The sequence below is a fragment of the Zootoca vivipara genome, chromosome 10 (assembly GCF_963506605.1).
Source record: "Zootoca vivipara chromosome 10, rZooViv1.1, whole genome shotgun sequence".
NCBI classification, from domain to species: domain Eukaryota; kingdom Metazoa; phylum Chordata; class Lepidosauria; order Squamata; family Lacertidae; genus Zootoca; species Zootoca vivipara.
Genome location: NC_083285.1, coordinates 41,256,511 through 41,277,791, shown reverse-complemented (window position 1 = coordinate 41,277,791; position 21,281 = coordinate 41,256,511). Strand labels below are relative to the sequence as shown.

At 44.6% G+C, this 21,281-nt stretch overlaps 2 protein-coding genes across 4 annotated transcripts in view; one reads left to right on the top strand and one right to left on the bottom strand.

Moving 5' to 3' along the window:
- The window catches only part of SEPTIN3 (septin 3), a 28,273-nt gene extending 10,572 nt beyond the window's left edge, over positions 1 to 17,701 (top strand). For 2 of the 3 annotated variants that reach the window (XM_035126681.2, XM_035126684.2), the window contains 9 exons: positions 4,114 to 4,305; positions 5,979 to 6,107; positions 7,552 to 7,633; positions 8,140 to 8,277; positions 9,427 to 9,544; positions 9,661 to 9,756; positions 10,277 to 10,376; positions 11,746 to 11,797; positions 12,069 to 17,701. In XM_035126681.2, the coding sequence (XP_034982572.1) occupies positions 4,114 to 4,305; positions 5,979 to 6,107; positions 7,552 to 7,633; positions 8,140 to 8,277; positions 9,427 to 9,544; positions 9,661 to 9,756; positions 10,277 to 10,376; positions 11,746 to 11,797; positions 12,069 to 12,204 (1,043 nt within the window). In that variant the 3' untranslated portion in view covers positions 12,205 to 17,701. The remainder of the gene's footprint in view (positions 1 to 4,113; positions 4,306 to 5,978; positions 6,108 to 7,551; positions 7,634 to 8,139; positions 8,278 to 9,426; positions 9,545 to 9,660; positions 9,757 to 10,276; positions 10,377 to 11,745; positions 11,798 to 12,068) is intronic. The other variant, XM_035126683.2, reaches the window with a different exon arrangement.
- Positions 17,702 to 19,327: 1,626 nt separating this feature from the next.
- NAGA (alpha-N-acetylgalactosaminidase) overlaps positions 19,328 to 21,281 on the bottom strand; it is a 33,714-nt gene continuing 31,760 nt past the window's right edge. Inside the window, exon 9 of the mRNA XM_035126679.2 lies at positions 19,328 to 19,465. Within this exon, the coding sequence (XP_034982570.1) occupies positions 19,433 to 19,465 (33 nt within the window). The 3' untranslated portion in view covers positions 19,328 to 19,432. The remainder of the gene's footprint in view (positions 19,466 to 21,281) is intronic.

Below are 21,281 nucleotides of genomic sequence, written 5' to 3'. Positions count from 1 at the left end.
AAAAATAGTGCTGATCAAGACCACTTTGGGGCATAGCTGCCAAGTTTTCCCTTTTCTCGCGAGGAAGCCTATTCAGCATAAGGGAAAATCCCTTAAAAAAAGGGATAACTTGGCAGCTATGTTTTGGGGTATGCATCTCAGCTTGTGGGCCTGTGTATTTTCATCCCACAATGCTATGCAACAGGAGATCCACAATTAGTGTCTGTTGAAACGTATTATTATGTGTGCATATTATGGACACATGTTAGGGCAATCCCAAATAGAAGAAACTGCAGCTCTTAGGATTGGGCTGTTGAGAATGCAGCACAAAATGGTTTAAAACAAAAAGAAAGGAAGAAAAGGCAGCAAGAGCTTCTCATGTTTTGCCAAATTGCTGGAGGTGTTCATGGCCGGCACCAGCTTCAAGAAAGCTCTAAAAAGACAACAGACACCTCAGGGGATAGTCCATCAGTACAAAAATCACAAACCGATTGTGAAATGTTAAATGAGAAACTTCCAGTGATGGAGAGCTCACTTTGGCTCTCACATCCTTGATCCGGAGCTTGCTGATTCTTCACTTACGTGGAGAAAAACCTGGGTCACCAGACTGGAGACAAGCCCTCTATGAAAGCCCAGCTGCACATTCAGTGGAAATGGCATTTGGAAGTGGTGGCTGCTGGGATAAAGAAAATAATCAGGGTATATCTTATTCTTGACACTGAATGTCAGATAAATTAAGGCTGAATGATGTGTTGGATCTATCAAAAGAACTCTGAATCATCACCATGAAAACTCAGCGATCCTGAATGAGTGCAATCCTATTTCTGCCATGGATTCATTGCAAGGCCATGGGCAGTAGCACGGTAGTCATGATACTGTTATGTTTTCAGCTGATAAGTGCTTTGCACATACAGTGGAACCTCGGTTTATGAACACCTCGGTTTACGAATTTTCGGTTTACGAACGCCGCAGACCCATCTGGAACGGATTAGTCCACTTTCCATTACTTTCAATGGGAAAGTTCGCTTCAGTTTATGAACAAGTACTCCGCAGACCGTCTGGAACAGATTAATCCACTTTCCATTACTTTCAATGGGAAAGTTCGCTTCAGTTTATGAACGCTTCAGTTTATGAACAGACTTCTGGAACCAATTGTGTTCATAAACCGAGGTACCACTGTATTATACTGGAATCCTTACATTAACCCTATAAAATCGGCCAGTATTGTTGTCCTCAAACTTCAGATGAAGTTCCAGGTTTGGTGTCTTCTGCTTGGTCTCCTCCCACATCAGAATAGACCTCACTGATCTTGCCTGGTGGTGACTGGCAGCGGCAGGAGTGCTATGAGGAGAGGCAGGTGGTTTGGGACCACCATGTAAATTTCCCAGAATGCCTCATGGTTACACTACACCAGGTGCATTGTGGGAAATGGAAAGGGCAGGTGGCTGCCAGACTCAGCTGCCTGTCAGGTGTGTGTGTGTGCAGGCAGAGAGCACAACAGGCATCAACATAGTGGTGGGCTGGGCCAGGATCCTGGCAGCCACATGAGGATGCCACGTGCTTCACTGAGGCTGTGTTTTGTTTTAGACCACCTAGCAAGTTCATGGCAAAGATGAGATTTGTAGCACAGTCTCTTAGGCACAACACAGTGCTGAGGTGTTTCTGAAGGGCTTTCTCACCATGAGACAGGGGCATAGCCAGGATGAAAATCAGGGGGGGGGCAAGGGGCGGGGAGCAAGGGGCGGGGAGCAAGGGGCGGGGCCACATCGGAGCAGCCCGAAATCGGGCTGCTCCGACTCCCTCCTCCCCCTCCGCGATAGGAAGGGACGAGGGGGAGCCAGGATCAGCCCGAAATCGGGCTGCTCCGACTCCCTCCTCCCCCTCCGCGATCGGAAGGGACGAGGGGGAGCCAGGATCAGCCCGAAATCGGGCTGCTCCGACTCCCTCCTCCCTCTCCGAGATCGGAAGGGACGAGGGGGAGCCAGGATCAGCCCGAAATCGGGCTGCTCCGACTCCCTCCTCCCCCTCCGCGATCGGAAGGGACGAGGGGGAGCCAGGATCAGCCCGAAACCGGGCTGCTCTGACTCCCTCCTCCCACTCCGCGATCGGAAGGGACGAGGGGGAGCCAGGATCAGCCCGAAATCGGGCTGCTCCGACTCCCTCCTCCCCCTCCGCGATCGGAAGGGACGAGGGGGAGCCAGGATCAGCCCGAAATCGGGCTGCTCCGACTCCCTCCTCCCCCTCTGCAATCGCTGGGGCAGGTGGAGGGAAAGCCCCAGAGCCGCGCAAAGCGGTTGTCTGGCTTTCCCTCCGCCCGCCCCACAGCCAGCCGGCTAGAAGGGACGTCTCCCTTCTCCCTTGCTGGCTGTGGGGCGGAGGGAGGGAAAGCCAGCCAAACGCTTTGCGCGGCTCTGGTGCTTTCCCGCCGCCCGCCCCACAGCCAGCCAGGGAGAAGGGAGACGGCACCGGGCGGGCAGTGGGGCAGGCTGGCCAGTGGCCCTGATTCTAGGGGGGGCAATTGCCCCCTCCTGCCCCCCCCTGCCTACACCCATGCCATGAGAACTTGGCACCAATACAAAGCACTAGAGGCTGCTGGCTGTTTGACACAACTGGGCATTGCTGTTGGTACAGGGTGTTCTATGAGTGGGTAGGACCAGTTCCTTAAAGAGTGTGACAGTCTCTGTGCTGGAAAGATCCCAAAGCACTTAATTCTCATTTCGGGTGAAAAGATGTCAGTTTTCATCAATCCCTTAAAAAGGGATTTTTTTATTTTTAGTGGTGAAAACTCTAGCTAAATGTTCTGGGAGAAAGAGTTATTAAATACAAATTAGGGACTGGATTGAATGGAAATTTTGTCTCTTGGATCCTTACCATTGTCAAAGCAAAGTACTGTAGTACCTTTTGTCTAGTTTTCCTAAGGAGTGCATGGATAGTCTGATGTTTCGATGAAAATTGCTGAAAGGTAATCGGCTGTGGTTTATTAAAACCTTTGAATTTGTGCTCGCTTCGGCAGCACATATACTAAAACCTTTGAATTTCAGCTACTTTGTGGGGGGAGGGACCAGGGACATGATTCTGCAAGGCCCTGTTTTAGTATTTTAAGGATTTTTCTGTTTTCAGCCTGTCGCTATCCACCACCTGTAGTAGAAGGTGCTGTGGACTGCAAATCAACGGAATCAATCACTAAATAAGGAACTGTTGTTACCATGATGTGGTGGTATTTCTCACTTGTCAGATCTCATGCAGGGTACTGTACCCTGCAGGCCTGGCATTAGAGTTTGGTGGGCCCTTGGCATGGTGCTGCCACCAGGCTCTGTGCTGCGCTGCCACCGTAGGTTCCACTTCCCACCACAATATGTCACTGCCATGGCCTTGCTTCATGGGGCAGACAGCCCTGCCATGCATCAAATGGCTCATGCAATGACAAGAAGATAAGAACAGAAGCACATCTGCAAAAGCACAAATGGATAGAGAGAAGGGCCTTTGAGGGGAAGCTGTCTCGATTTGTTCTTCCCTTTCCCAATGGAAATGGAAGAGACCCGGCATTTTTCTATGAAATATACTGTTGTTTTTTTCTATTTTTTTATTAAATTTCCTGTTTTACATTTTAGAATATTCATTTAAACAGCCTTAAAATATCAATGACTTCCATTATTACATCCATCAAAACTTATTTACACTGTTGAATTTATCTTAATGCTGCCCACATTTTCAAATACTGTATACACAATTTTCCTCCATATATTCAATAAACATTTTCCAGTCTTCTTTAAATGTATATTCTTCTTGTTCTCTTATTCTATATGTTAGGTCTGCAAGCTGCACATATTCCATCAGTTTAAGTTGCCATTCTTCTTTAGTTGGGACTTTGCTCATTTTCCATTTTTGGGCTAACGAAACACAAGCCACAGTAGTGGCATACATAAATAACCTTTTTTGACACCTGGGAATTTCCGTCTGTATTAACCTCAACAAAAGGACTCTGGGTTTTTTTTGGGGGGGGAGTACTTTTAAACATTTTTTTCAGTTCATTATAAATTATTTCCCAATACTCTTTTACCCTTTTACAGGTCTATCACATATGATCTCATTTCATCAGTAAATATACTGTTTATTTCCTCTCTCCACTTGCAGGGCCAGTAGATACCAAGCCTGAAGCAGCCATGTCTGAGCTGGTGCCAGAGCCACGGCCAAAACCAGTCGTGCCAATGAAACCCGTGGGTATGAATTCAAATCTGCTGGGCTACATTGGGATTGACACCATCATAGAGCAGATGCGCAAGAAGACCATGAAAACTGGATTTGACTTCAACATCATGGTTGTCGGTAGGAAGGGTTGAATCCAAGGATCTTGTGAAGGGAGGCTTTGCTAGGAAGCCAGGGGGCTAAACTAGGCAGCTAGTTAATCAGCTTTTAAAAGGTTAATAGCCAATGTGGTGGGGAGGGCAGCTGGAAGGGGGTTGTGGTGTAGAAGGGTATGTTTGAGTGTGTCTAGAAACTGGTCTCCTGTTGATATTCATTGCTCCACTCACTTTTGCTTTTGGCCCCGCCTACCACTGGCATGTGGCCTTAGAAGGTCGCCCAGAAGCTAATGAGCCTTCCAGTTGAAAAAGATTCCCCCTCTCCAGTACAGAGGAAGGGTTATAAAACCCTTTCCCCTCACCATGGTTCAAATTGCAATTGTGACTCCACAGCATGCAACGCAGGCAACTCCCAATTTACACGAGGGTTATGTTTCGAAATCGCACATACTGGTATTTGAAACACCATTGAAAATGTCTGCAAATGCCCTCTGGAAACCCTCGAAAAACTGGCAGCACTTACCAGACTGGCAAGAAGGATGACAAATTTGCCAAAGTCCACCACAATCACTCCAAACTTTTCTCAAACTCCAAAGCTCCACAGGCCTCATCAGTCGGTGCAAGGGGTCCTTGGACTGCACTTACAAAAACTCATGGGCTTGATTGATGATGTTTTGTGCCTTTTTCCCCTTTCTGGACTCTTTCAGGGCCATTTTTGCCATTTTCAAAGACTTCCAGGTTTGGCATGATGTGTGTGAGCGTGGTGGCGCATCAATTGGACATGTGTAAACAGGGAGTTGCCTTTAGAAGGAAAGCTTCCATTAACCTCAATACAGTGATACCTTGGTTTTTGAACATAATCCATTCCAGAAGACTGTTTGAGTTTTGAAATGTTTGAAAACTGAGGCTCAAAGGGAGGTCTGCAAATTGAATTGAGAAAATTGAAAAACACCCAGTAGAAGCCATTTGACTTTTGAGGCGCGTTCGAAATTGGAAGCATTTACTTCTGGGTTTTCGGTGTTTGAGTTCTGAAATGTTCGTCAACAGAAACATTCAAAAACCGAGGTACCACTGTACTACCACTGTTTAACAACATGAGCCATGACCCGAGACAAACATGGCCTGTGCACAATCTACATGCCTGCCTTGCCCCATCTACTATCACAAGCAGGGCCAGCTCGTCGTAGACCCCCGGTGGCGCAGGGCACCCTGGCGCCGGCCCGCCAGGAGGGCGCCGCGAGCTGCGCCCGCCCGCTGGCCGGCCGGTTCGCCGGTCCGCTGCGCAGCTGCGCGCGGCGCCCACCTGCCCACCGCCCTGGGAAATGGGGCGGGAGGGTGCCGGAGAGATCACGCTGTGCCTGCCCGCCCGCCCGCCGCGCAGCAGCGCTGCGCCCACCCGCCCACCGCGCTGGGAAACGGGGCGGAAGGGCGCCGGAGAGATCCGGCGCACCATGGCGACAGGGGCGCTTAAGACGGCGCTGATCACAAGAGGATCTCAAGGAAAACCTTCATTTCATTGGGAATGACTGCTTGCTCTCCCCGTTGTCTGCTGATAGCCAAGCCAGGAAGCCATCGTCCTGATGAGCTCTTACTTTTACACCAGCCAGTGCCTTCTCAGCTCCCAGCAGCCGGGTTATAAATGATTCTGCTGACTGGCTTGAAAAGGCTGTGGCAAATCCTGTACGCTTCTTTTAACAGGCCAGAGCGGACTGGGCAAATCCACACTTGTGAACACCCTCTTCAAATCCCAAGTCAGTCGCAAGTCTTCAGGCTGGAGCCGCGAGGAGAAGATCCCTAAGACAGTGGAAATCAAGGCCATTGGGCATGGTAAAGTTGCCTAATGTTTACATCAAAGAGAGCTTTCAGGAGAGGGAAAGTAGACCTGGGGTGTTCCAGGAAGTAAAGCCCTGGCTGGCAGAGGCCCAGGAGACCTCCATATGTTGCAAAGGACTTGTCTGAATGACCCCTGAAGGATCAGTCTGGTCCAGTGCACAGTCCAGTGTGCCATCCCTGCCTGTACCATCTCCAGGAATCTCTGTGGGGATGGCTTGACATGCATAGCCCAAAACTGCATGGTCAAGTCGTAGATTTTAACTGACTGATCAACCATTCAATGTTGGCCACCTTGTGACTGCATTGGGGTATGCTGTCCCTGCATGGATGACTGGGAATGGCAGAGGCAGAGAATGCATGTTGTCTTTATGTGATGAAGTCCTTTCAATTGTTGTCTGAATTAGTCCAGAGTTGCTAAAGTGACCGTGTCCATACGGTGACAGAATATGTGGACTCTCACTCGGACTAGCTTGAGGTTCAGTTAGGGTGTCCATGTGTTTTACAGAGGACAGTCTTAGAAGTGCTTTCAAAAGACAGTCAACTCTTTGGAAGTGTATACTATTTGACAAGAGGTCTGGTCCAAGTCCAGTTTAAGGATGAAAGTCATAGGAAGAAGGAGCAGGCTGGCTTGGAGTTGTCCAGCAGCAGTGAGCAGGCACATCGGTCTCCTGGTTAGAGCCTCCCCCACTATGATGAGATGCAGTGTATTGTGTTTATTTCTAAATTTGCATCTATACATATAAATTAGCATATGCCAATTGCATGGGAAACGGTGCCTTCTTTTAGTAATAGGCCATCCTGGAATCAGTGGGCCACCCAAGGATCAATGTGTCTAACCTCTTGGACTTGAGGATATGTCCTTCTGGACAAAGACATGCCCCAAATTAAAGGTCCACTTATAGGGCTTATCCACACTTACCTTTTGCCCTGGTCTCTCCAGGCTTCAAAGCTCTGTGTCCGAGCACCCTTTTTTGGCCCTGGAGCTTTCGATGCAAAACCCGCTCTTTCTAGCTGAAGGACAACAAATGGCAATTTGGGTTTTCAAAAAAAAAAAAAGAGCTCTCAGAGATGCAGCTTCAAACATGGACCATGACTACAAAGAGCAGTGGAAAGGAAAGTGTGGGTAAGCCCATGCTGGAGAGGTGCCATACAGAAGCAGGCCTCTGTTTGGATCCAAATTTATAGGGTTTCCCCCCTCTGTCGTCTATTGGGGATTTTTGCAAAGGGCCCAGGCTCTGTTGTGCTCTCCTTTTGCTATCAAGCTAGATCTTGTAATGCCCTAGACAAGGAACTTTATTTCTACAAGGGCCACATAGATCTATATGTTTAAAAAGAGCCTCTCCTTTACTCGCTCAGTACTATGTAAAGGCCTTCATGCTATCATCTCTATAAAAGTGTTCAGTTTTGGAGGAAGATAACTGTAACATTTCTCCCCCAGTTATTGAAGAAGGTGGTGTCAAAATGAAGCTCACAGTTATTGACACCCCTGGATTTGGTGACCAGATCAACAATGAAAACTGGTGAGTGTTTTGTTCCTTCGCTGATTCTCAGTCTCCTCCCTACTTTCTTTCTCCTGCATGACTTAGCATAGCTAGATGAAGGGAGCACGACTTAAGATGGGTAGATTATTATTATTTTTGCTCTGAGGCAGACTCCTGTCCAGTGCCCAAGTGCCCAAGAACCCAAGATAGTCTGCACCATAGGGATGGTAGTGTTACAATATTTACCAGTCAAGTGCCCGCTGTGATGCTTAATACACAAGGATAAAAATAAGCTACAAAAACAGACCTTGGGCCCACATTAAGGGCTTATGTTGCTCAGCAATTCCCACATTAGGACCCACTAGTGGGGCTGCAGGAACTCTGATTGTTGCCAAAGTGGGGAGGAGTAGGGAAAGCATGGATCTTCCAAAACCAAGTTCATATTGAAGGATCCTCTTCAAGGCTTGGACTATTGACATTGCAATCTAGTTTCCTTGAATATGAGATAACGGTATGTCTACCTCTTTTCCCCCTGACCCTCCTAGCTGGGAGCCCATTGAGAAATATATTAATGAGCAGTATGAGAAGTTCCTGAAGGAGGAGGTCAATATTGCAAGAAAGAAACGGATCCCAGACACGAGAGTCCACTGTTGTCTCTACTTTATCTCCCCCACAGGTCACTCGTATGTATCTCATCCATTCTGGTGCATGCCCATAAGACTGGGCAGGAAGGGGAGTGGGAGGGCCCTGGGATGCTATGTGAACAAAACAGGGGTCTCCACAAACTACCTGGTACCATGTGCAGTGTGCACAAGTCTCCCCTGACAAGCCACACAGCAGACCAAGGTAATGATGGGGTAGCCATGGGGCTGCACAGTCCTAATAGTAACTGGTATCTCTTCCACTTTTGTGCCATAATGAGAGTGTGCTATGTCGGACATCCCTCTAACGTTATTGGTGAAAATGGAGTTCCAGAAAAGAACATTTCAACCATTGCTTGTCTATTCCTGCCCATGTTCATAATTGGCAGGAAGCTCCCATGAACCTATATTCTTAGGTTCACACATGCACTGTTTAAGTTGTTAGGATGCAGGTGGCGCTGTGGGTTAAACCACAGAGCCTAGGGCTTGCTGATCAGAAGGTCGGTGGTTCAAATCCCCACGACGGGGTGCGCTCCTGTTGCTCGGTCCCAGCTCCTGCCAATCTAGCAGTTCAAAAGCACGTCAAAGTGCAAGTAGATAAATAGGTATCGTTCCAAGCGGGAAGGTAAACAGTGTTTCCGTGTGCTGCTCTAGTTCGCCAGAAGCGGCTTTGTCATGCTGGCCACATGACCTGGAAGCTGCACGCCAGCTCCCTCAGCCAATAACGTGAGATGAGTGCCGCAACCCCAGAGTTGGTCACGACTGGACCTAATGGTCAGGGGTACCTTTACGTTTACCTTTAGGAAGCTGCTACCAGTCGTGGTTTTTCAGCAAATGTCTACTTGGCAAAATTCACATCATCTTGTGTAGTGCTCACACGAGATTCTGTAAAGCAGGATGCCTTTCCACCTTACTTCAATTTTTTCCATATTGAAGTCTCCCTCTTATTTCTTTATCTTTCCACTGGATGTATCCAGTGGGTTTTTAATGCTATGACTATGGAGGAAATTGAGAAGTAGAGATCCAGAGCTATAGATGAGAAAGACTCTAGTTCATTTTCCCCTTTCTAACCTAGAAACAGAATAAAAACGGGAAGGGGTTTAAATTTGTGAATGCTGGGAGCAAGGCAATATGCTCTTCTTCATTAAAGGTAGTGGTGGTTTCTTAATAGTCTTTTTTCCTGGGCTGTAGCTTAAGACCTTTGGATATGGAATTCATGAAGCACTTGAGCAAAGTAGTCAACATCATCCCAGTTATCGCCAAGGCAGACACCATGACTCTGGAGGAGAAGATTGAGTTCAAACAGAGGGTATGTATCCTGGGAAACATCCAGTAAAAAACAAACACACAGTCCTTTAGTGTTGTGCCAGGAATACTCTCTCTTTCATAGCTTTGAATTTTATTTTATTTTATTTTTCTACCCAGGTCCGCAAGGAACTGGAAATCAATGGCATCGAATTTTACCCCCAAAAAGAGTTTGATGAGGACCTTGAAGATAAGACAGAGAATGACAAAATCAGGGTAGGGTGCTTCAGATTATGGAGTAGATTTTCTTGTTGGAGATGCTGGGGTAACTTGAGTCTTCTTGGTTCTCACCATGCTTGATTTGAGTTGGATGTAGTAAAAGTTGGCTGTAAACTTTACAGCCACTATGGAAGCATAAGAAATGGATTCTTCCAAACTTATAACTGTATACATTTATATTTTGTAGTCCCTGAGGTGAGAATTAAGTGCTTTGGGGGGCTTAATTAAGAGTTAATGTGGGGTTCCTGTCCTTACAAATGTTTGTTTCCTATAAGTTTACATGGGACTTCCTTTTGAGTAAACATGCTTTAAATTTCATATTAAGGGTGTCAACAGTCTAAAGAATTGGAATGCTGAAACGAGTATAGTGGGAAGGGCCAGCATGCGTGTCTGCTAGGCGTGGGGGTTGGTGACTGGGACAGAATCAAGTATGTAGCAAGCTGGGGAAGAAACACAAGAAAGAAAAACAAGCAATTGTCACGCAGAGAAGCAAAGTCATTTCACTGTATATTTTCAGCAGGAAAGTATGCCATTTGCTGTGGTGGGCAGTGACAAGGAATATCAAGTGAATGGGAAAAGGGTCCTGGGGAGGAAGACACCCTGGGGAGTCATCGAAGGTAAGCTGATGGTGATCCTACAGTTTCTGGCTGTTGCGTTTTTAGATTGCCAATAGGTTGCAGAAGCTAAAATGGCAAAGTCAACATTCCCGGCAGGGAGCCTCAGTATGGAGCAGTGGGTGTTTCTGGCAGAGATGTCTTGCTTTGTTGCCATTTGTGCTCCCTGGAATTGTCAGCCATCATTTATTTCTCCTTCAACAGAAGGTGTTTGCCAGTAATAATTCGAATGAATAAACAGTGGATATGTTTATCAGAGTTGCCCATGATGGCCCGGTTTGCACATAACACAAAACCAAACCATGGCTTAGTGCACTCCTCCCTCAGTCCTTCTCCTGGGGCTAAGACATGGTTTGCCTTTGCATTATGTCCAAACCTGAGCTCCCAGCTTGTCTCCCTCTGAAAAACCATGAGCAGTAAATCAAGAACAAACCTTGGCTACAGCTTGTGGTTTGTCTGGAGCAAAACAAACCATGAGCCCAGGGAAGGGAAAGGTAAACAGTAAGCCAAAGCATGGTTTAGGATTGGGTAGTGCTGTGACAGCAGGACTGGGGGAGGAAATCAGCAGCTTCATTGCAAGAACCCACCTGCTTGCTTGTTTGCACTAAGCCATTGCTTGGCTTAGCATTAACTGAGTTAGCACACAAAATGAATGGGCCACAAATACTTTCAAGACTGGGCTAAACATTTAAACTAATCTGGTAGTGCATAAAGGTACCTAGAAAGATTGTAGACAATTCTTATTTGACAATCAAGGCTTTATAGGTATCCTACTGTATATGATTTAGACAGCCTGCCTTCAGGCCAGCGGTGATGGGACTCAGCTATACAGCTGCAAATAAAACATTTTAAATGTGTTGTAAAGTGCAATATACAAATGTGACCCTAGATGGCAACACTAGATGCCAAATTCAATGTATTTTTAAAAACGTTTTTAAAAAAGCATTTTCACAGCATTCTTTTACATGTGTATAGAATCCACCATGGGGGTGTGTGGTATAAGCAGGTGTGGAGTACTGATAAAGTATAATGAAATTCCTGTGAACTGTTTCACCTAATTCACTAGTTTGCTTAGACCAGGCATGGGCAAACTCAGCCCTCCAGATGTTTTGGGACTACAACTCCCATCATCCCTAGCTAACAGGACCAGTGGTCAGGGATGATGGGAATTGTAGTTCCAAAACATCTGGAGGGCTGAGTTTGCCCATGCCTGGCTTAGACTATATGGGAGAGCCTGAAAAACAACAAACAAGCCACTTTTATTAGTGGTACTTCAGGTGGAAGCTGGCCTTTATGTATTTCTCTGAGTTCTGTAATACTGTACCAGAACCACCATTCAAGGCATGGTTAATGTATTTCCCTTTATTTACAGTGGAAAATCTCAGTCACTGTGAATTTGCTCTACTTCGAGACTTTCTCATTAGGTGAGTCCATTGGTTGTTAAAAGGTGCTGCTTATTGAATTGAAAATGACTTTCTGGTGAGATCTAAATTGGAATAGCAATGTGACATGCTTATGCTAGAAGGGATGATTGTGCTGCATCTCCAAGAAAGCCTTTTTTTAAAATAATAAAAAAGCACTTTAAAGCCATTTAAATCGGGACCTAAGGGCAACAATGAGTGCTCCTATACTTGCATAATAGACTCCCCTGTATTTTTCCCCCTGTATTCTCTGTCTTTTTCTCCTACTCCTTAGGACCCACCTTCAAGATCTAAAAGAAGTAACGCACAACATCCACTATGAGACTTACAGGGCTAAACGACTGAATGACAATGGGGGGCTCCCCCCAGTGACCGTAGAAACAGAAGAAAACCATGAAAGCAACCTGTGAAGGACCTATCAAGTTATCTGCCATCTCTGAATTATTACCACTACTACCACCCCATCCCTTGATTTGAATTCAGGCCTCTCTTTGAAGCATGTGGAATATCCTTTGTGTGTGCATACTGGGGAAGAACCCCAACTTCACCCAAATGTTCCCATCTATTATTATTATTAATATTATTATTATTATTTGAATTTTGTATTTTGCACAGCAGACTCTAGTCTTCCGTTGTATTCCAAGATTCAATTGTGCATCCTGATTGTGGGGAAAGTTGAAGGAATTCTGGAAGTGGTGCAATCTCTGGGGGTCACGTGAAATGCCTCCGAGGGAGAATAATGAGATCAATGTAAGGATGTTGTATGCACTGTGGTGGAAACAGAGAGCCATATTTTGGATGCGAGTTTCACAGCTCTGGAAGAGACTGGGTTGCTCTGCAGCTGTGATAGATGGTTTGTGTCGTAGGCTCAGTTCTCAGCATGGAAGCAGGAAAAATGGACTCAGGCTAGATCTCGCTAAAACAGTTATGTGAATTAAGGTGCAGTGAAATAAACGGGAGGGAATCTTTTGCCAAGTAAATGTGTTTCAATGTGCCAGTGTAAAAAAAGAAAAGAAGACAGGAATTTGACCATTTTGGACCATACCGATGGGAGGCAAAGTTGTTGAATGAAAAACAAGAGCGGAGAATTGATTTGGGAGTATTAGTTTTCTTGGTGTAGGAGGGGGGAGCATTTAATAGTGAGGAACTGCTTTCAAACTGCGCTTTAAACATTTTTGTTAAGGTTCAAAGCCACCCTTGTCACCATTGCATATCTGATATCTTGATGCTGACACTGGCTCTTAGATTTGTCAGATTCTGCTCTTTTAACAGAAACATTGCTGTAATAATCCCCTTTGGATTGTTGCAGCAGCTGGAAACACCAAGAATGCAACATGTTCCAATTGTGCCTTTCCACTCTCTGACCTACTGAGGAGAAGACAGCTTTCTGCAAAGCAGAGAGCCCCTTATGTTGGGAGGATTCCCCTCCCAAAGAAGATGTCTCCTCATCCATTGCATACTGAGAGGTCAAACAGCATGAAGAGGCTATTTGGGCAGAACACAATTGCCCTTGATCCCATAGCATGGCATTCTTAACCTGACTTTGCTCTCTACAGGCTATCCTTGGGTGGTCTAGGAATCAGCTTGATTGTAGGTATGCCGCCAATTACGTATCTTTAGATATGTAATTCGGTAGCACCATCCAAATTCTGAGAATCACAGCCTTTGTTTTTGAAACAAGAGCAAGTGCCTAGGTTTCAAAATGGTGGAGGGGGGAAATTTGTTAAGATGTTAATGCATCTGCAGAAGGCTGAGAAAGCAGAAGTGGCTTGTGTGGGATTTCTGGTGGTCAGGAGGACTTACATTGACCTGTGCAGGCCCCAGACTGTCCCTGCTCCATCCTGTTTTTGTTATTTTGTACTGTCTCTCAAAGTGCCAGAAGTACTATATCTCAAAGTGCCGGAAACACCTAACTACTTTTCAGATGTTAATTCATAAACCTGTGTTCAAATTCAAAGGAACTTTCTGCCCAATATAATTTAGTAAAAAAAGAAAAAAATCGTGCCTCATATTTCTCCCAATTGGAACCAAGCCAGCTAACAATAGCAGAATTAACAACGCAAAATGAGGGTATAGGAAGCCATTGGTCCACCTAGTTCAGTACTGGCTACTTGACTGCAGCTCACCCAGGTTTCAGACAAGACTCTGAGCTATAGCCCATCCTCACTGTAGATTATGTCACAGAAATGTAAATGGAACAAACTCTGTCACCAGCTCTGTGTAATCCACAGCTTCGTAGTCACAATTCTAACAGGAAACTCACCTAAAAATCAGATTATTATTTTTTTACAGTATTTCCTAAATATTCCTTCAGAGTTCTCTAGAATCACAGCGAGAGCTCCAGGCCACTGCATCTTTTTCTTGGTTTTACAAATGGATGATATGCCATCTGGAATAGACCATTAGAGAGGTACTCTGCAAGCTGAGCTTTAGAAAGCTGAGTGGCAAGCCCCAATGACACCACCAAAAGCTGGTCAAGCAGGGAAATGAGGGGCGTATGTGATTTTGTTGCTGGTGCAAGGGGTGTTGCTTTTTGGAAATTTGGAGAGGACAGCATAAATAAGGTCCCATAACTTCTTTGAGCCTTATCACCCGTTTCTGATGGTGTTGAAATCCAGCCTATGAAAGAGCAGGGATGGTAAATGCTCCAAAGCCCTTCCAAATAGATTTTCTGCCACAGGGACCCAGATCCTGTTGCTGACATATCTCAAGGCCCACAGACCAGGTAGAACAGGCATCCCCAAACTGCGGCCCTCCAGATGTTTTGGCCTACAACTCCCATAATCCCTAGCTAACAGGACCAGTGGTCAGGGATGATGGGAATTGTAGTCCAAAACATCTGGAGGGCCGAAGTTTGGGGATGCCTGAGGTAGAACATCCTTTTGGAGCCTTGTGACATCAAAGGTGGGCACTTATAGCAATATACATTTAAAACAACAATTGATTAAAGAAGAAACATTTTGACCATTTAGCATTATTATTATTCTGCCTACTAGCCCAGCTTATTGGTCCCTTGCTATTTAATCATTCTCCATTACTCAAAACATAAAACATATAGTAACCATGCTACTTCCACATTCATTTCAATAGACATACAGTAGGTGCTTATTAGCAGAGAATATTTTACTGAAATCCACTCAAACATGAGGATAGCAACTGCTGTCTAAGTTGATGCAGTGGTGATATAATAAGATAATGTAAAAACTTTACTCTATGAGCCAAAAGACGCTGGTCTTGCACAGGCCTGTATCAAACTTAACTAATTACTGTATTTTACAACATTGCCACAGCACCAGAACTTTAGGACTTAGGGACAAATGATCTCACTCTTCAATACGGGCAGAATATCTGTCTGTCTTCAGTGCCGGCCCAGTCAATGAAATCCAGGTTTGCCTGAAGTTGAGGCAGGCCTTCCAATTTATTTCTGTGCATAAAATCTTCCTTAGTATAAAATCTAGCCTAGTCATTGAAAGGCCAGTGAGACTACCGTAGCAGGCTATGAATATGCCTAACCCTTGCATAGCTGAAGTCAAAGATGAAATGAGCTTACTGGTTTTAGCCTGGTCCTGAGAGAATTTTTGGAAACCTTTTATGGTTTTCTGTAGCACAGCAATAATAATTGCAAGAGATTTTTGAAGAACAGAGGTAAAATCATTGGAGTCCTCTATGATTTTATGCCAGGGCAGGGGTCTTTTGGAAGATTGCTTTGATAAAGGTTGTTGCAGCATTGCGGTAGTTAGAACTGTAAGTTTTATTTAAAAAAACCACACACTACACAACACATATTAGATGCTGTAATATAACAGAACCATGTGAGACTAAGTTGGGTAGCTGAATAACAGACAAAGACTCGGGGGAGAATTGATCTGCATGTGAAGGGTTGTATCCAGTACAGTGGTACCTCTACTTACAAATAACTCTACTTACAAATGTTTCTACTTACAAACGGAGCTCCATCCGCCATCTTGGATGCGGTTTAGATAGGATTTTTTCTACTTACGAATTTTCTCCCAATGCATTCCTATGGGATTCGACTTACAATTTTTTTCGACTTACGAATATGCGTTCGGAACGCATTAAATTCGTAAGTAGAGGTACCACTGTACTTTTTTTCTTTAAAAAAAATGTTTGGGGTATTCTCATTTTCCTACTCATATTGAAATACCTCAATGAGGCCAAACTTAGATTCACAAAATGTTTATGGGTATGCGTACCCCTGCGTACTCCCAGAAAAAAGTACTGGTTGTATCAGAGATTTATGACTGCATTATGCCAGTGGTTAGGCTTCTGTATCTGTGTGGAGGCCTCTTCAATATCATGTTGGTCTGTCAGCATACATCAGAATCACCAGACATGGCATGGCATCTCTAGTAGTGTTGCTTTTGTCCACCTATCTATATCAGCTCTGTTTACCTTTGTTGGTCTCTGGGCAGAGGAAGTCTAGCGATCCTACTGCCCTTTAACCTGCCTCAGCATGACCTTGCCTATTGTAGGAGGAAAGTCCCAGCCATGGTGCTTGAATCCAGGCATATCAGCAGTTCTCTGCTCACATGCAAGCAGATGGTTGCATCCAATTCCACCTGAACTTCCTTTTATCTCACTTATAATCAGACCACAATGCTGCTTATTTGTAAATCCTGTTTCTGTCAAGTTTTTCCTCTACACTTCTGGTGGCAAACTTGTCTAGGCAAGCATCAGCAGCCTTTTCTACATTTTTCATTGTTTAACTATGTTCATCATGTCCATCTCAGCAAACCACAGCCCATTAATGGTGTATCAAGGCCATTTCACGGCCAGTAGTTTCTTTCCAGCCTTGCATTTGATCTACATCTAGGACTGGTGCACATGGTACAGCTACTACCTGGGAACCACCAAAATGTTGCTTTAAGTGATATGGAAAGTTAGTTTTTCAGGGTTTCTCCAGAGGCAAAATGAAACATCTAGAATGTATGTGGAACTGTACATATAAATGACATGAATGGGTTGCTTCCTACAGATTCACAATCTAGGGGTGGGGGGCTCATTTGCGCTTGCCCCATGCCTAGAAAGCCCAGGCCTGAACAGTTTTCCACTTGTCCCATGCTTCTTAGCCATGGGCCTGAGTGCTTTTGCCCTTGCCTAACCGCTTTCCCCTGGAAAATCTGCCCTTTAGCAGCAAAGCAGAGCAAAACGTCAGTCTGAAGAAGACCTGATTGATGCTTACTCTGATTCAGTGGTAAGGATAAGGTTTTCCCAGGTGAAAGCAGCAGGGCAAGGACAATTCTGGATAAGTCCATGGAGAGAGAGAGAGATGGAGAGAGGGGAGGGGGAAGGAAAAGGGTCTAAGAGAGAAAATGGACAACTTTGCACCAGGGTAAGACAAAAATAAAGAACCCCTCACCTAAGAGTAATATAAAAATACAGTTAACCTAAATACATAGAAGTCAATTAGAGCACCAAGAGGAAAAAGCAAAATATGAGGTTTAAGTCATTTATTAAAATTGAACAAACAAATATCAAAAAGCAGGAGACGTCTATACACAAGTGCCATTGGGGGTGGGGGTAGGGAGACACTAGTGCAGGTACAAGGCTTGCCCAATAATGAAGCTTAAAAGATAAGTATCTTAAGTGGTAGGGGACGAAAGAGGGACAAATTGGTGTCCCTGGGCCTTCTGTTCACTTGCCCTGTTATTTGCTGGCATTCCTGTTGCCGCTGCCACTGCCAGCCACTCACCCATCCAGCCAGCAAGGAAAGGCTCTCTGCTCCCACCTCTGCCTCCTCATTTCCTTTCTCTAAGGAAGGCACCAGGAGCAAACCTGTGCTGCTGAACTGATTTTCCCCAGCAGCTAGAAATGCTGTTTAAACTCACTTTAAAAGAACTTACTATTTTTCTCAACTGAGGAGAGCAGAGGAGGAATACCGTACAAATGAGGGGACGGGCAGTGGCAGGGGCGGGGAGAGGGTGGGTTGAAAGAGGAGTTGGCGGAGTCATGGCAGAACCCAATGTCTTGTGCCAACCCTGTTCAATAAGTTTAAAACAAGACATCTTTTAACACCTCAAAGACTGATAAATGGTAGTTTCTAAAGTGCCACAAACCTGGGGTTTGTTTGTTGTTTTGCTAGAGAAGACAAAGGTGCCATTATACTTATTTACCTGGGAGTAAATGTGCATAGAATTGTGTTGTAAGGGTTCCACACATCTCTAGGCTGTTATCAAATTATTGCGTAAAGGGGGGAAAATAAAAGGGAATTTTGGTGTGACCTCTCCAAGTGAAGCATTAGGAATTTCAAGGGGATCCCAAAATATAGCAATAAAAGTAGCAGAATGTCTCCCTTGTGAGTGTGTCAAACATCCCTAGCTGGCCGTCATTACATAATGAACCATTTATGTCCAGTGATTCACTGTATGGATTGGTATATTTCAGCATGCTGCTACACAGATTATTATTATTATTATGGAGCCTTTTGTATTGTGGGGAAAACTGACCAATCCATGTGGTGAAAGCTGCCACAAAGGGCAATTTAAAGCAGGTCCATCTCCATGTGGCAGCTGTAACATGTGCATTGCTTGTAGTCAAGGCTGCTGGAACCCACGAATATTTATCAATTTAAGCTATTTTTCTTTCAAGCATAGTGGTAAAACTACCATAGTAGCTTCATCCTCAACCTACATCTTCAGGCATTGATGCTACTGTCCAATGAAGATTTGGTGCACTTGACCACTGTACTCAGTCAAAGGGAAATTATTTTCACACAAGATTTAACTGCTGTGACTATAGGGCTATATTTTACTTTGTACATGGGACCAATAGGTGTGAGGAATGCAGATTTGTTTTCCTTGGTGGAGGAACTGTGGCCTGAGAACTCCAAAACCAAGTTTTAATGGTTTGAATTTCTGTTGAACAATTTCTGCCTGCATCAATCTAAACAGTAAAATATTGTTTGTCACTTTGCTGCATAGCAAGATTAACATTACAGTTTCGCCCTCAGGCTGAGCTGAGGAGGTCCATTTATTTTAGGAAAATTTCCATCTATATTATAGCAAATCTAAATTTACATGGTATAGTAAATGCTGTTCATAAAAGAAAAAGCAGAGATATGCGCACACTCTTTGTCAATATGGATCTTTGCTTTTCTAGCTGAGAATGCTATGGTATTTCATAGCCTTTTGCTGCAGCCAGTGGTATTTACAAATATGAAATTATATTTTGCTCCGTTCCAGTCTGCCCAGATCAAATGCCACCCAAGACACACAAACTCCCTAAATAGCACTCTGCTGACTATGACTACTGCTACTGCTACTGTTATAAATGTGATAAGAAAGCAAATGCCCCATAGTAATATTTTGGCTTCTCTCTTTTTGGGGTTCTTTAATGTTACACGTGGATCTAGACAACAAGGCCATAAAAGAGACACAGGTGCAAAGAAAAAGATATCAGTGGAATCCTACTGTAGTCTCTGAAAATCCTACATTGTCATTGTGCATACTGAGATGTACCTAAAGTATTTTGGAAATCTAGATCCTCTTGCAAGCAAGTTCATGGATAATTGTAGATTACACTAAGATTCTTTTCTTCTTCTTCTGGCAGAGAAACTAATACAAGCATGGTAAATGAATGTAGCCTAGATTCTCCTGGTGCCACTAGCTTATGGAAGTATCATAATGAAGTCCTCTTTTCATCTGTCCAGTCCTGGTTGAGATAAATGACAAAAAGACACATACCAGTGATGTAAATGTTGCTAGACTTAACTTTCTGTGTTCTATTGTCGGATTAAAGAAAACGTCCTTTGAACAACTGGTTTATTTGCTTAGTTTTCCTTACCAACACACACACACACACACACACAATCACTCCATTTGGGTCAGAGTTGGTACACATGACACCTACTTTTAGCATTATTGTGTCACATATATTATAACCCTACAACCATGGGCTGGAACTTTCCCAGCTTGGAGAAGAACAAGGGGGGAAAGGCGGCCAGTCCCTGGTGCCACCCATCTTGGCTGGCTTAGCCCTCCAAGCTTCGGGCAAGTGAACCCTGCTGCCCACCCCCTCAGCACAGGCCTGGTTGTGTGAGCGTTGATAATATTTTATGAAATACTCCTAGTCCTTTGAGAGAATGTTTCCAGATAAATACTGTTCAAGGCCATCCTATATGTGCTTGTTGCCCTAATAATATTTGTAAGTAGATTTTGTCATTTATAAATTAGCAGAACGCCTGCCGTATGGCTGAAGTTATAACACACTTTTTACGTTAAGGAACCCAAGGTTGCATGACTATGTCTTCAACATACACTACGAATGCAACATAGTTGTATTAAAAATAGTCTTAATTGATTCAAAGGTAATATTAATATCATACAGTCACAGCTGCCCTTGTGAATTGAACTCTATGTATATCTCCAAAGGGCTCAACATCTGACATTTACCGTAAAGCTGCTATTTCCATCCTGAACAAAGTGGACTTCTAAAATCACGATTTGTGGTTTTGTGTTTTTTTACCATTTACATAAGAGGCTTGCCGCATCAGACCCATCAAGTCCAGCATCCTTCTTACCACAGTGGTCTACCAGCTGTATCCAGGAAGCGTACAAGCTACCTAACATCTGAATTATGCTGTGATCTAAACCACATAGCCTAGGGCTGGCTGATCAGAAGGTCAGCGGTTCGAATCCCTGCGACGGGGTGAGCTCCCGTTGCTCGGTCCCAGCTCCTGCCAACCTAGCAGTTCGAAAGCACATCAAAGTGCAAATAGATAAATAGGTACAGCTCCAGCAAAAAGGTAAACGCCGTTTTTGTGCGCTGCTCTGGTTTGCCAGAAGCCGCTTAGTCATGCTGGCCACATGACCCGGAAGCTGTACGCCAGCTCCCTCGGCCAGTAAAGCGAGATGAGCACACAACCCCAGTGTCGGTCACGACTGGACCTAATGGTCAGGGGTCCCTTTACCTTTAGGCATGAGAGAAGATGGGATATGAAACAAGGTTTTGTGATGGGGGTGGGGCGGGTGAACTTGGCTACTTTTTGGAGCCAAGTGCAGCTATAAGAGCACAGCACAACTGTTTTAAGGTATTGTGCCATATTAAGTATGATATAGCAATATGCCAAACTGTTGCCAGGAGTATAGCAACAAGTTACTGTAAATGCAAACAGAAAGAGAGACGGGTAAGAAAAACAAGCCTTGAGCATTTAAAAAAAATGTTATAGCACCAGTGTTATCAAGAGTTTCCAGAAGGGCAGTAATGTTGGTCTGCAGCAAAAAACAATACAATCATGCAGTGCCTTAAAAACCAATACATGTATTATGGCTGTAATAAGTTTGGGTTCAATACCTTGAGACAAGATTTAACATAGTGAAGTTTATTAGCTGCTACAACAACTAGGAAATGTCTCTGAATCACTACAATGGCTGATGGAACACCTTTGGCGGACTAGAGTCCCCTTCCTCAAAGTTATGAAGCGTATAGAGTGCGCACTGGATGGAGGAAATGTAATCCCTGCGGTGAG